Source organism: Pieris rapae, chromosome 12, assembly GCF_905147795.1.
Source record: "Pieris rapae chromosome 12, ilPieRapa1.1, whole genome shotgun sequence".
Taxonomy (NCBI): domain Eukaryota; kingdom Metazoa; phylum Arthropoda; class Insecta; order Lepidoptera; family Pieridae; genus Pieris; species Pieris rapae.
In genome coordinates, this window is record NC_059520.1 from 3345696 (window position 1) to 3360136 (window position 14441).

Here is a 14441-nt window from a genome sequence, read left to right on the forward strand (position 1 = left end):
ATTTGAAAACGAGCACTACAGTTAATGTATATTATTGTTACGCGACAAAACACACGCGGTAAGCTGCTTAGCGCCACAAATCCTTGGCTGGATCAATAGTTTTGATACTTGATTTACAATCTAGTGCTGTGAATATGTGTGTAATGGTGAATGTAGATCAAACAGATTTTTTACTTATGTAACTTTAATGACGTTGTGGTTTATAACATTTTTCTTTGAATAATTGTAATGTAGAGGAAGGGTAAAACTTGCTGAGTTTCTTGCCCGTTCTTCAAGAACAAGGCCCCCTGGTAATTTTGAGAATGGATGGTGTAGTCTTACTCTTTCGCGGATCTTGTAAACGTTTTTGATGATCATATGCATGCACGGATCTAAACTAAATAAACGAATTATGATTTTGATTTAAATAATAATTGTAAGATATCCAAAATACTTATTTATGGTATTTTAACTGAATTTAACCCAATTTACATGGGTTATGCAAAATCCAACATTAGTTATATTTTATATATTATATTAATCTAAGAATGACAGAAATAATGGAATCAGCGAAATTTTTTTTCGTTGAATATATTAAAATTATAATTTAAAAACTTTCTCTAATTAAACTATAAGTGCAAAAAACTTTTTAAACTAGCTAGTATTAAAATCATTCCTTCCGTATCCTGTGATATCTTGTGTGGTCCTTTTTTCTTTAAAGCCAAATTTAACACTAAGTAAAATAAGCTTTTAATTATAAAATATTTTTTCTATTTCTTAATATTTTTATACAAACAGATACGCTCGGCAAAGTTACTTATAACGTCATAATCAAAAAAATCCTACAATAAAAAAATAGCAATGACGATTCTGACCTATAAAGCTAACATTTATTTATTCCACTAAATTATTCTACATACCCACACCAATTATCCTACATAAAAAACATTATACTTATATGCCTAAATCTTATAACTGACAATATAGCAAGCAACTCTTGTGAACTCAGCCAGTGTATAAACAAATGTCTACCTCAACAGAAATTTCGTTAATTATTTGTATTGCTCGCGTAAGTGGCGCTTTACTAACCAAGTTGGAAGGCTTGAACATTATAAGCTAAGCTAATTTTTACTATATTTTACATTCTACGTCGCGTCGTTAGAAAAAATATTCTTTTAAAATATTTATATTTTTACCTAAAATTAATTAATAATACCTATCTTTCCTACCTACCTGTCATTAATGACCCGCAACAGGCTACTTAAATCAATTTTATAGATAATTTACGTTTTAAATAAAAACTCAATTATTACAATCGTGTTTTTTTGTAATCCGCTTAATTACTGGGATTTAAATCTATAACAAGTATCTAATAATATTTAAACGCCATCGCATATTGATGGAAAATCACTAGGACAAAATATTGCCATGAAACAAAGTATTGCCATGAAACCGCTTTCTTTATTTCTAAAAAATACCTTAGAAAGCTGTAATGTAATACTGTTTCTAAGTAGTTCATAATGCCAAGTTGTTTTAGCTGTAATAGTTTAGTGACAAATGACAGATTGCAGTTTACGTAATTGGATATAGCCGATGCCGCTACTTTTAACATGTGTATATTTGAATATTTATTATTGCGTAATCTCGGATTCTAAGATGCGCAAGCGACCGACAAACCCGCAGGCTCCATTAATGGACACCACGGCAGAACAAACCACCGCGCGGCCACTCACCGACTAGGTGGACTAATAACATCGTCATGGAGGTTGGCTCCCAGTGGATGGAGAGAGGCCAGTGCACAGCGTACTGAAGGAATTGTGGCCCATGTCCAGAAACGGACCAGAAAAATGCTGATGATGATGAATCCCGGTTTTAATATTGCTAATGAAATCCCCTTACTAAATACATGCGATGTTTATGATTTCTTATATTTTATTTCAATACAATTTAGAAAGAAAGAACAGCTTTACGATATATAATAAAACAGCATGAAAGAGTGTAATGAGACAGGGCCGTTCAAGTAAGCAGATTCACTAACAGCAAAGTTCTAAAAAATAACAGTACATAAACGTGTTAAATTTTGTAGGAATACTCGAAAATACATTTCGTTTTCAAGCAAAGACAATGTGTGGGTAACATGTGTAAAATAAATAATTACTGTTGACGTAATGAACAAATAACTAAACCAAAGAAGCCCCCTTCCCTCTGTTGTACTTACGTAATAACTAGGATTCCCTATGTCGTGGGTAGCTACTCCCTTAAATTTGTCATAGATCCTTGTGATTTTAGATATTAAATTTTGAGTTTAAGACAGGTTTACAAAATGTTGCTAAGATTTCTAGTCACTATATAAACTTTTGAATCGAATGTGAAAATTTTCTTTTTCAGAAATGTAGCGAATTTTTTTTTATTTCTGTTTTATTTTACAGAAGCACAAATCAAGTAGGCTCAACTAGTGACATATATTAAGCACTACTAAAATATTTTGCACAATAAAATGGGCACCTATGGATATTTACATGATATTATGGTCGACTTCAGTTAACTAAATGATAATTGTATAACGTAGTCTGTATGTAGGATTAATAAACACATAAAACCTTTTTGTGCATTACCTTGTTCAAACTCAAAATAACTTTGTTCATAAATTGGTTATCACCAAGTACATTTATGATTATAAACGTCAACAGAAACGATAAATTAATTCTAAATGTACTACCAGTTCGCCAGTCAAGGACGTAGAAGCAAGAAGAACTGACAGGAAACTCTCTGCCACTCTTTGTAACCGCCAAGCTTGGGTCATTTAAATTGTATGAACTAAAGCAAACCAATTCCTAGGATCATTTAAATAATTGTCAAATTTATAAAAACTTTATCGATTAATTTCATTTAACCAAAGTTTTGAATTTATTCAGTGGTAATTCTCTAATTTGCTTTACTACTTCCATAAGTTAAACTGTAACTTGACGTGTCTTAGCTCCAATTCTAAATGACTAAGGGTCTTTTTCACAATGTCCGGAGAAGTTCCAAAAAAGCTATTTATTACTTAGTGGTTGGATAAACAGTATTGTTGCGTTTCACGACTATCATATAGCGCGAATTTTGTTCAAAACTTTTATCTTCCCAATAATTTTTGTGTTGCATAGCTATTTGGTACTTTATCCATAAATTGATAAACAGACCCTAATTCTAAATATATAATTGAGGTAATTAAGTGTCTGGTCAGATATTGTGTATTTTCTTTTAAAAGCCTTGTTTTGAAGTTGTTAGGAAAAAGAACGTGTTTTAGATATAATAAGAAATACCACCACATGAGACTTAAACCATTTTATTAAAATAACCCAGTAATAATGTTCTAATCCTTCTTCCTTAATCTTGCACTTGATATTTCAATGGCATCTAGCCAGTGTTTAATTTCTTCTGGACATTCTGGTCTGCTCTCAGCTCCGGGAATGTTCTTCAGTAGCGTGTCGGCGTCAACATTAATCAGATTCTGACGTGACAGCACGATGGCGCGGACAAAGCCATCGAAAGTGACAAACTTTTGTTCAATGAACATAGTTTTGTCTTCCCAGTACACCAACTGAAAGAGGAGTACATTTTAGGTTAGGTATACAACAAATTGATTTTTCTGCAAATATTAAGACAACTTACACCTAAAATATTTATATACACAGAGAGAAAGAATTCATGAGAATTAGAGACGCTATAGAACGGGGGGCAAACGGGCTCACATGATGTTAAGTGAAGCCCATGCCAGAGGGCATACCTTATATTATTAAATATCAGTGTAATAAGAGCGAAGAGATTGCACTATATCGGTCGCCAAAAAGGGATTGTCTTTGTAGGGATTGGTTATTGGGATAGGAGATCGATCAACTGTCACGGTCTGACAAACCACAATCTAAGATTGCTTTCAATCTGAGATTGTGGATTAATTATTGGGTTCGGGCGAAAGTGGAATTGGTTCAGAAATATTGTAGTGGCCAGGTAGTTTCACATAGAGGTGATAAGTGGCAAAAACTGCTATAAAAAACGTTCAGTTGTTGAACGACGGACGGCCAAGTTCACTGAAGGTTGATAAAACATGTAAAACATATAATAAAAAGTAAAGAAAATGTTAGTTTAAGTTTTATTCAGGAAAAGCGAGCTGTTTCTATGGGGTATGATAATGTTCAGTATGTTCGTATGTAGCTACTTAAAAACCTTTAGTAAGGCAAAATGATATTCACAGAGGCATCTTAAATAGATCGATAAAGATACACACGGTGGGCAAAAAAATGACAGAATTCTTAAGAGCATACACATAATGGACGCTATAAGCACCTCAAACTAAAACTCCTGTAGCTCTTAAAATCAGACGACAAGAAGGAAATCTACTAGGAACAGAAAATCTTTCTGGCTATTATAATTATTAGATATTTATTTCAAGGGAAATCAAGCAACTCAGAGGTCACGCATTTAAACTAAACAACGTGCAAATCAATGACAGTGGATAAACTCCGAGAAAGTGTCCACTGAATTCTTCCAAAAATAAATTAATTTATTACTATCCTAAACACACACGCATTAGCGTTTTTGTATTAGTGTGTTTAGTAATTATTAATAATAATACTTTCGATATTTTTACGATTATGCGCAAATATTTTGGCTTTGGAGAAATCATGGTTGAAATGAAATCGTTTATTGGCTAATATAGTGGTACAATTAGATAGATTACATAATAATCCGCACTATAAATAGGCCTGCAAATGTCATATTGATTTTTATAATGTCATATACCTAATAAGAATATCATTTATTTACATAGTACCTATAATAAAAAGTTTTTTTAGAATTGGTGTCAATGTTAGTTTACTATCCTTTTAATGATTTTAATAACGTATTATATTACGTAATTACTGTATTTTCTACATGTCCACGTAACAATGTCACACAATGATCTATCTTAAACCTATATTAATTAAGTCGTAATTTGAGTAAGCGAAAATACCTTTGTTTCAACTTTGTATGGTGTGAATATAGGAATCGTTCGTCGATATCTAATAGTGGATGCACCTTGTAAAGCGTGCCCGTCCACTGCCTTAATATTTTTGTAAATTCCTGTAGCGTCGTAGAAATGGAACCTGGCAAAATCGAGTTCCCGTACGTATCGCGCATTGTTCATATGTCTTAGGAAAATATCTACATCTTGAGTCGTGCAAAAACCTGAAAAATACAAAAATTGCATAAAAAACCTTATATATTCATTACTGTTATAAAAGTTTTAGCCCGTGCTAGGTATTACTGATTTATTATAAAACACTTTCCCTAAATTCATACAAACTAAATTATACGATTTTTGACTAAATTACAAATCTATCTCTCTTCGTCCTAGCGAACCACAATTTAACAAAAAAAGACGAACCGTACTTAAGATAATTGGTGCAATTGGACTAATTTTCTTTCAATAAAAATTAAATAAATATTAGGTTTATTTATATATTTATGTATATATATAATGTATAATAATTTAAAATATTGCTGCGAGGAATAGAGACCAGTGGAAGAAATTGGAGGAGGCTTTCACTCCGTCGGAAGTCGAGTACTTGTGTAAAACAAATGACATGGACTTAGTGTAGTTTATTGCAGTGTAGTAGTCGAATAAATGTTTTATTTACATATATATAATTGTAATTTCAATGACAATGAAAAATGATTTCATTATTTAAATGTTAAATGCATTCCATAACAATATAAGGTGGGGTCCATTGTTAAAATAAGAAGCCATTTTATACCTGATTTTAAAAGTATACTTTATTGAATATTAATTTATGAAATGATTGTTTGAACTATTATACTAATTACAGTAGAACGACTTTATAATTGATTGATGACTAATCAATAAAGTAATTCATCCAATTAATCCAACTTAAGATAAAAACATTCTTTACGTACACAATTTTATTTTACCTATCCAGAAATGCATGAATAGTCAAATCCCAACTTGTCCCTAAAATTAACATATGATTTAAATTTAAAACATATCGATATGACATTTCGTTTCCGAGAAATTTACATTAACTTAAACTGATACCCTTGTATCGCTTCTCGGCCTTTTGGGTAAGATCATAGTGTACCCTTGTCTATGCAAGTTAATGCAATGATGTCTATATTAAAGCATTAAAGCTTTTTAGGGAATTATCAAAAAGGTTAGTCGACATCACAGGAGAACGAAGAGCTGGCAGCTGCCTCGCACAAAGAATTAGTCTAGCTATTCAAAGGGGGAACGCTACTAGTATCTTCGGAACCTTGCCTAAAGGGACTCCTTTTAATAATATTTTTTAATAATTAAATTTTAAGGTTAGTTATTAGATATATTTTTATGTATTATGTTATTTCTGTATTAAATATGAATTTTTATGTTACTGTGTGAATATATATATGTCACCGGAAAATAACAAGATCCGTAAGTTTATCAATTTACTAGGAAGTTTATAAACTTTCGTAAGATTCTAAACGGGAGATAAATTGTAATATTTTACGTCCACATTTTCGTAAATTGATAAACTTACTGAACTCACTCGTAAAATAATACGTAAGCAGTAACCAAACGCTACGCGCGATCTGATTGGTTAACGGTCACGTGTCACTTCTCCTTCCTCGCGGCCGCCATTGCTGGCCACGGAACATAAACAAACCGGTTTGCTCGTGCGTTTTTATTAGTTTTGAATGTTGAACTGTGTTGCAACTGTGAAAAATAGCTTTATTTTGTTAAGATTATCTAGCAGTACCCATAATGAGTGACTTACAAGCTGCGGACACCCAAAATGAAGGAGATAGTGTGGTAAATGCTAGAACATTTGTTGACGAAGTAAAATTTAACACAGAGCTAAGAAAGTTTTATAGTGGGCATAACCAAAATAGTAAGAAATCGGAATGGACAGACGAAAAAATTAAAAATGTTATTAAAATGATAGAAAATTATAATAAAGCTAAAGTTTTGGGACGTCGGCCCACAGACAAAGAATACTATCACGCCAAAAAGTATGACGTAATGACTTTTAGTGACGAAAAAGTTTTGATATTAAAAAGGAAATCTCAGCAGGATCCAGTGATACAAGTAGTTCCAAGCAGTAAGTACTACCAAACAATCCTTGATGCGCATGTTGCTACAGGTCACGGAAGGCGTGACAAAATTATTTACGACTTGAAAGACAAGTACATGGTTCCAGTGTTTGCCATAAATATTTTTCTTCAATTGTGCAAAACTTGCCTTTCCAAGAAAAGTTTTCCTAAAACTGGGATAGTCGTGAAACCACTAATTACAGATGACTTTAATAGAAGAGGACAGGTAGATCTGGTGGATTTTCAATCATCTCCAGATGGAGAGTACAAATGGATGTTACAGTACCAAGATCATTTGACCAAATTTTGTTTTTTGCGGCCACTCAAAAGCAAAGAAGCGAAAGAAGTAGCAATTGAAATTTTAAAGATATTTTTAGAAGTTGGTTGTCCCAATATTCTCCAAAGCGACAATAGACGTGAGTTTACGGCATCAATATTGAAAGAAATTGTGAGCTTATGGCCAGCATGCAAAATTGTTAATGGAAGACCTAGATATCCCCAAAGCCAGGGAAGTGTAGAACGTTCAAACCAAGATGTGAAAAATATGATTCGTGCTTGGATGGTGGATAATAATTCCAATCAATGGTCGATAGGTTGTTACTTTGCTCAGTTCCAAAAAAATTCATCATACCATTCTACGATTGGCAGGACACCGTTTACAGCCCTGTTTGGAGATGATCCAAGATGCGGTCTAACTTCTACATATTTGTCCAAGAATATAATTTCTCAACTTGAAATGGAAGAGGATTTAGAGACGTTTTTAAAATCTGTAAATGACAACGAACATAAGACCGTCAATGACGATGGAAATATAACTTCAGATAAAGAAAACCTTTGTAAAACTCTTGATATTGCCACAGAGTCAATTATTACGACAGATAATATTTCTGAAACTGAGCAAGTCAAAGTACTTGTAGTTGACAGTGAAAGCACGGGCGCAAACACAAACAATATTTGGCAAGACCTTGACAATATTGCAAATGGAATTGAGACTCCTCAAAAAATTGTCGAATCAGATACGTTGCTTTGTCACATATGCAACAATGAATCATCTGGGGCTCATACATGTATTAAATGTCAACGTATCACACACGTTATCTGTGGAGAACCAACAGAAAATAATGACGAAGGTTATGGTTCGCAGTTAATATGTAAATTGTGCACAAACGAAATAAACATTTTGAGGGAAAGGAAGGACTCGCACTTAAATTTAAAAAGAGCAGCAGAAAAAATGACAGCACATTCTTCTAAAAAGTTCAAAAATATTGATGTTGGTGCTACTGTATTAGTCGAAGTACCGAGAGTAGATAGGGGGCCTCTAGCTAGCAAGAATGTAGTCGGCAAAGTAATAGAGAAAAAGAATGAACCTTACAAAGTTGGCACTTCGTTCGGCATCATTAATGACTGGTTGCCTCGAAACGCTGTCCTTTCAACCCCAGGAGAAATTTTGAATGAAACTCTTCCTGAGGTACAATTTGTACTATTATTCCTACTTATATAAACTTGACTTCCTATTTTTTATGTTCTTTAAGTATGTGTTTTTATTTACAGACTAAGTTACCATTAAGAAAAATATCTGCGATGTCTTCTACATTTGGCGGGCAAGGAATAAAGCAATGCAACTGCAAAAAATATTCTAAGAGACAGTGTTTATCAAATAAGTGCAATTGTAAAAAAGCTAATATATTGTGCAATTCAAGGTGCCATAAATCTTTGACTTGTGCCAATAAGTAGATAATTGGTAATAAGTACTTATATAATTTTTACTTATTTTTACTATATGTTTTTTAAGTCATGGTAAGACTGAATTGAATAATTACGAACGAGTTACTAATTATTGAATTATTTAACTACGACTGAGTAGGTGTGTATGACACGGACGAAAAAGCCATAATTCTTTTAGTTTTTTTTTTTTGCAAAAACTGGTATGTTTTATATTTTTTTGATAATAAATGCCTTTCGTATTACACAATTTCTGTCGTTTTATTTAAATAGAGCAAAGTAGTGTTCATTAGTGTGTTTTATAAGAGTATTCCTGTATTTTAGCAAGTAACTTATTTAACAGTTACTTGCTAAAATACAGGAATACTCTTATTGAAACTGATAATAGAAAACTCAACTCACTACATCCGTGCCAGAGAGGAACCAGGCATTGTTGCTTCCAATTTATAGTTTGTCAAGTCTGATTATTCCAAAGTCTATGGACACAAGCATTGCCACTATGAACATTGACCAATCAGAGAGCAGTGTGTTATTTTACGTATTTCAAAACTCGTATATTTAAAAGAGTTTCTGTGATTGGTCGAACCATATAAAATCTTACGAATAGATATTCGTAAGTTTATAAATTTACCGTATGACGTCGGAAATTGATAAATTTACGAAAATGTGGACGTAAAATATTACAATTTATCTCCCGTTTAATATCTTACGAAAGTTTATAAACTTCCCAGTAAATTGATAAACTTACGGATCTTGTTATTTTCCGGTGACATATATATATATAAGTAAAAACTTTTTTAAATGAAAAGAATCTATAAATCGATAGCCTATACATTTGCTTTATGCTAAATAGGGAATAAATTAACAACAATGACGTAATAAACATTTAACGAATAGATTTAATAGGTACCTAATATGCTTGGTAACTACTTATTCAATAAAAATAGAACTTTGGAACCTCTGAATTATTAAGTTTTTCTCATGTTTACATCGAATGACGTTTTTATAACTTTGTTGTATTTGACAAGGCACAAACGTTTTAAATAATCTTGTTTGAGTTTGGCTTTGAGAAATTTAATAATTGTTCAGTATAGAGTTTAAAACCTGTTTAAAATGACAGAGAACCTTGACCATAAAACTTACTGATGTAAGACGTGTTTAATTAAGCTTCTGCGTTTGTGGCTTCAAACTTTCCCAAATCACATTATCTTAAGAAAATATGTATACTCATTAATATAGTAGAAGTTACTAATTAAACTGTACTAGATATTTAATAAATAAAATTTTGTTTAGCTCATGAATAATCAGTAAGATTTCAATTCTAAAACTTACCGTAAATTGTAGTGGAATCCTTTATACTGCATTTCTTCTTGAACAATCTTCCAATTCCAATAGTGAAAGCGATTCGTAGAAAGTAATTAACGTCCCAGAATATATAGGCTAAAGCTATAATAGACACGATAATGCAGTACATTTTTAAACAAAAAACTTGTACGATACTACTAACAAATGCGAATCAACTGACGTTAGCTGATAAAAAGTCTTTGCGCGCGATGAGAATCGAATAATTCATGTCATGATGTCATTGAACCGGCAGCCGCGTGAAGTTAGCTACACTTACCTTTAATCACGTAATACCGTTGGTGTAATGCAAATTGCAAAATATTATGAATATGGTTTCCGTGTACCACTTTATTGTAATTATTTTATCTTTATTTTTGTAGGAATCCTCAGCTTTCTATTTTTTATATAGTATTTTGCTTAGTTATAATTTCATTAAATCCTAATAACAATAATGTTTAAACACGTAATATTTTTGATACTTATACTTCTATAAAACAGTTTTAGATTTTAACTTTTACAAGCTATTCGTATTAGTTATAATCAGCTATGAAAACAACCAATCTATTTTATTGTTGATTCTTGAACAACGTGTGTTAAGCATATTTTAGTGTAACATTTCAATCACTTCATAATTAAGATTTAGAAACGTTTTAGTGCAATTAAAAAACATATTATCCTTTATTGTTTATTACGAAGCTTAACACTTGATTTTTGCATACTTCTCAACCAACGTTCGATGTGTGGTGGACATTTTGGTCGTTTAATTGAGCCGGGTAGACCTTTAAGAAGAGCCTCCGTGGTTTCTATAGTAGACCCGATAGCATATTGTCGAGATATTAAGAGATGTCTGACTCTACCATCATGCATTGTAATTACTTCATGTTCGAAAAATAGAGATCTTTCGTCCCAGTAAATTAGCTGAAAATGAGAAAAACTGTTTGAACTTCTGTGACTGAGATACGTTGATCTAGTTCATTGATATTTTTTGTTTAGTTCAGCCTTCTGTGCCTACTAAACATATATCATATTAATCTTTACGTTTTTAAGTAATAATTTTAATTTAGTAACTATAATTTTGCTTAATTGTACAAGTCTAATCCGGATTAAAAATAAAAACACGAATTGAGTAGCGGGTCTACTTTTGTATATATTTGGTTTCTATAAAAGTCAATTAATCTAAAGTCGTGAATAATATACCTTAGTATTAATTTTGTAGCGCGCAAAAATTGGTAGAGGCTCAAAATCCACAGTCATTGTTGATCCTTGCAATGATTTTATACCTAATTCTATGCTGCGTTTGTAAATACCGACTCTCTCGTAGAAATGGTACCTCGCAAAATCGATTTCGCGTACCAATCTCGCCGTGCGAATACTCCTGAAGAATACATCGCAATCTTGTAAAGTACAAAGACCTGAAATTATATTTTCTTTACTTAGATTTTCGTACATTGGACGGCCTAAGGGTTAAAAGATATCAAAAAGTTAACACTAATCACCTTAAGAAGGTAAATGATTTAGTATTTACTTTTTATTTATAGACTACACAAACGCACCCTTGTAAGTAAAGCAGTATAGTATTTACTTCTTACAAGGGCCATAAGTGTTATTGTATAGTATTTGTCAAAGCAATCACTGGATCAGGAAGCAAAAACCGACTCTTCGGTAAAGATACACGGAAGGCCAAGACAACTTCGTTGATTAGACATAAAATAGAGAGATCCAAAAAAATGTTACGAAATTACTTACGTCCTTTGTCAAAAATTTAAAAACTTTCTGATGTTATTTATCGAAACCCAAAAGTTGTTATGTATTTCTCGTTACAAATACGTTTTGCATTAATAATATATACAATTCCCAGAAAAAAAAATCAATAATTTTTGTAAATTACTACAAACACAGTTGATACAATCCGAATACTAAATTTGCTAAACTACTAGGCACTCGTATATTCGGGTACACTCGACTCTGAATCCCACATTCACACTACACATGTATTACATACTTACCATAAATAGTAGTCACGTCATCCAAAGAACATTTGTTTTCACAAAATCTACTAGTAATAACAGTAAATATTGTCCGCAAAAAGTAATTAAAATCACAGATTATATGCAAAAAAACGAAAGCAGTAATAATATAGAAATATACCATCGTGAAAACTCGAGGAACTAGAAAATATTTAGTTAGTTTAAATTCAATTCTGAATATTTAAATTGTGACCTCTAAATGTCAATGATTATAGATAATACAATTAAATGTATTCATTATATAAACTTCTTGACTGTCATTTTAAGTAACTAAACAATTCTGCAGTTTTTTTCGAAACATATTGTGTTCCTACCTTAACAAATAAAGTCCTTTTTATTTATTAAGGTACACATAAATGTAAAAATATATATACTGTATTTATATGCATTTACAATACTAAATACCGGTCACAAAAAAGATCTTTCTTCTGTATAAACGCCAAGTTTTCGGTTTTATAAGATTGTAAGGAATTACATTCCTGACATATTTAATTAAAAGAAACACCACACATCTAGTATATATCAGTAGTAGGCATTGTAAAACACGCACTAACAACAGGAACACGCAGACATGAAATTTAATCGTGGATTTTATAAAATATTTGTTTATTCTGTATATTAATTTATTTATTTCACTGACAAATTCCTGCTATTACTCTCAAGAGTCAAGACCATGGAAGAGCCGAGTATGTTAGCATATAGCATTTTCATTATTTCAGTTAATTAATGTTAATAATCAAAAGTTACTACTAACATAATGGAAAATTAAAATAGAAAGTAACTCCTGTGCAATAAGTAGCCTTAAAAACTTTTATGTCATAAGTATTTGTAGCCAGTCAAACCTGAATGAAAACATACAACCATCATACATTTAGTTTTCTGTTCTCAGTCCAATAGCTAAACATCGGATGCTGATATGTGTTAGCGTAAATTTTGTCTTCATTTGTAGTGTTGACACGAATTTGTTCTTGTCTGTGCAATAGCCAGGGGCATATCCGTCGGCATATGGGGGACAACATTTATTCATTAATCAAAACTAATAGACACTATTTTCTAAATTATTTTTTATTTCTTAAACACAAATAGTATTTATTTTATTAACCTACATAGTAATGATACATAAAATCTGACAAATACCAAATTAAAACACATTTAAATAGTTCGGTCCCTGTAGCAGTGTTTTATTTAATTTAATACTTCGATACTTATTCGTGTGGTGATGAAAGCACCAGGTCTGCGATCACCGGTAGTAGATAGACACTAGGCACCCTAAATATTTAATTAACGCCTGTGCACTTGAACCCGACGGCCCTAGAATCTCTACTCCAAAGGAAACAAAGTTGAAGGAGACTCTTATATTTAAGCCGTTTATTGTTCTGCGACCTCGCCAGCTTTTGTCCGAGAGAGGCGACGTCAGTCTAACCCTATTTCTTGTTCTTATATAGAACAGATTTATACAGAACAAAAGAATTTAAGTATTCCTTTAGAAAAAAATCCATTAGTAATAAACTCCATTTAGTAAAAATCCACGTTTGGCAAGATCGATTATATGGAAAAAATATCTGGTTAATATACTTACAAAACACGCACAGGCTAGTAATAATGCCATCAAAAACATACCTTGCAGAAAATCAAAGTCTTGCAATGGGCTTAAGTTGTGAGATCCATCCAATTCAGTCAATTTATGCAGTCCCTACTAAAAGGTTCCGTTTTAAGTTATTACGTAATTAGCTAACTTAACAATATCTTATACTTACCGACGATATTACAAATCTTTGAGGTTTTTGCTACATAGACTGACTTGGAAATTGCTTCAATATGTGTGTATGTATTACTTGTGAGAGACCTTATGCTTTCATGCGATGGCCAATAAATGTATTTATTTAAAAGCTAAGCTTAAACTTAGCACATTATGTAACTACTCAGGCTTCTAATTTTATCCACAACGATGTTATAGGGCCTTGAAAATGGACTGAAATGCTTCTAGTAAAGCATGGTATTGCTCGACTTCCGGGTGCAACGCACCCGAGAGAACATTTTTTACAAATAAAGTGTATCTAAAAGATATTTTGTTAATTATTCAATAAATCAATAATTGTGCTTTATACTAATTTGATGATGTACTAATATTGTATTATAATGATGACGTAGTTATAAAATTATATGATAGTATGTAATTCAAATAAGTTAGGAAATAATACACATATTCGTACAAATAAATAACAATTATTAAGTTTGGATCAGCGCAGGTTAAATAAAAGG

The 14441-nt window shown here is 31.8% G+C and overlaps 2 protein-coding genes across 2 annotated transcripts; both read right to left on the reverse strand.

The window, feature by feature from the left end:
- Positions 1 to 3291: 3291 nt before the first annotated feature.
- LOC110998498 (protein THEM6) lies at positions 3292 to 10352 on the reverse strand. Its single transcript, XM_022267178.2, has 3 exons — positions 10141 to 10352; positions 4973 to 5187; positions 3292 to 3562 (listed from the first exon to the last, which is right to left on the reverse strand). The coding sequence occupies exons 1-3, from the start codon at positions 10280 to 10282 to the stop codon at positions 3335 to 3337; spliced, it is 585 nt and encodes a 194-aa protein (XP_022122870.1). The 5' UTR covers positions 10283 to 10352; the 3' UTR covers positions 3292 to 3334.
- Positions 10353 to 10830: 478 nt separating this feature from the next.
- On the reverse strand, positions 10831 to 12314 carry LOC110998507 (protein THEM6-like). Its single transcript, XM_022267188.2, has 3 exons — positions 12159 to 12314; positions 11350 to 11564; positions 10831 to 11070 (listed from the first exon to the last, which is right to left on the reverse strand). Exons 1-3 carry the CDS (start codon positions 12301 to 12303, stop codon positions 10831 to 10833), a joined length of 600 nt encoding a protein of 199 aa, XP_022122880.2. The 5' UTR covers positions 12304 to 12314.
- Positions 12315 to 14441: the final 2127 nt, after the last annotated feature.

Excerpts from the sequence above, each read along its gene's own strand:
- LOC110998507 (XM_022267188.2), bottom strand. The coding sequence starts at position 12,303 with ATGGTATATTTCTATATTATTACTGCTTTCGTTTTTTTGCATATAATC. Across the intron at positions 11,565-12,158 it reads TGACGTGACTACTATTTATG|GTCTTTGTACTTTACAAGAT; the intron begins GTAAGTATGTAA and ends ATATAATTTCAG. Across the intron at positions 11,071-11,349 it reads GCTACAAAATTAATACTAAG|CTAATTTACTGGGACGAAAG; the intron begins GTATATTATTCA and ends TCTCATTTTCAG.
- LOC110998498 (XM_022267178.2), bottom strand. The coding sequence starts at position 10,282 with ATGTACTGCATTATCGTGTCTATTATAGCTTTAGCCTATATATTCTGG. Across the intron at positions 5,188-10,140 it reads GGATTCCACTACAATTTACG|GTTTTTGCACGACTCAAGAT; the intron begins GTAAGTTTTAGA and ends TGTATTTTTCAG. Across the intron at positions 3,563-4,972 it reads CATACAAAGTTGAAACAAAG|TTGGTGTACTGGGAAGACAA; the intron begins GTATTTTCGCTT and ends CTCCTCTTTCAG.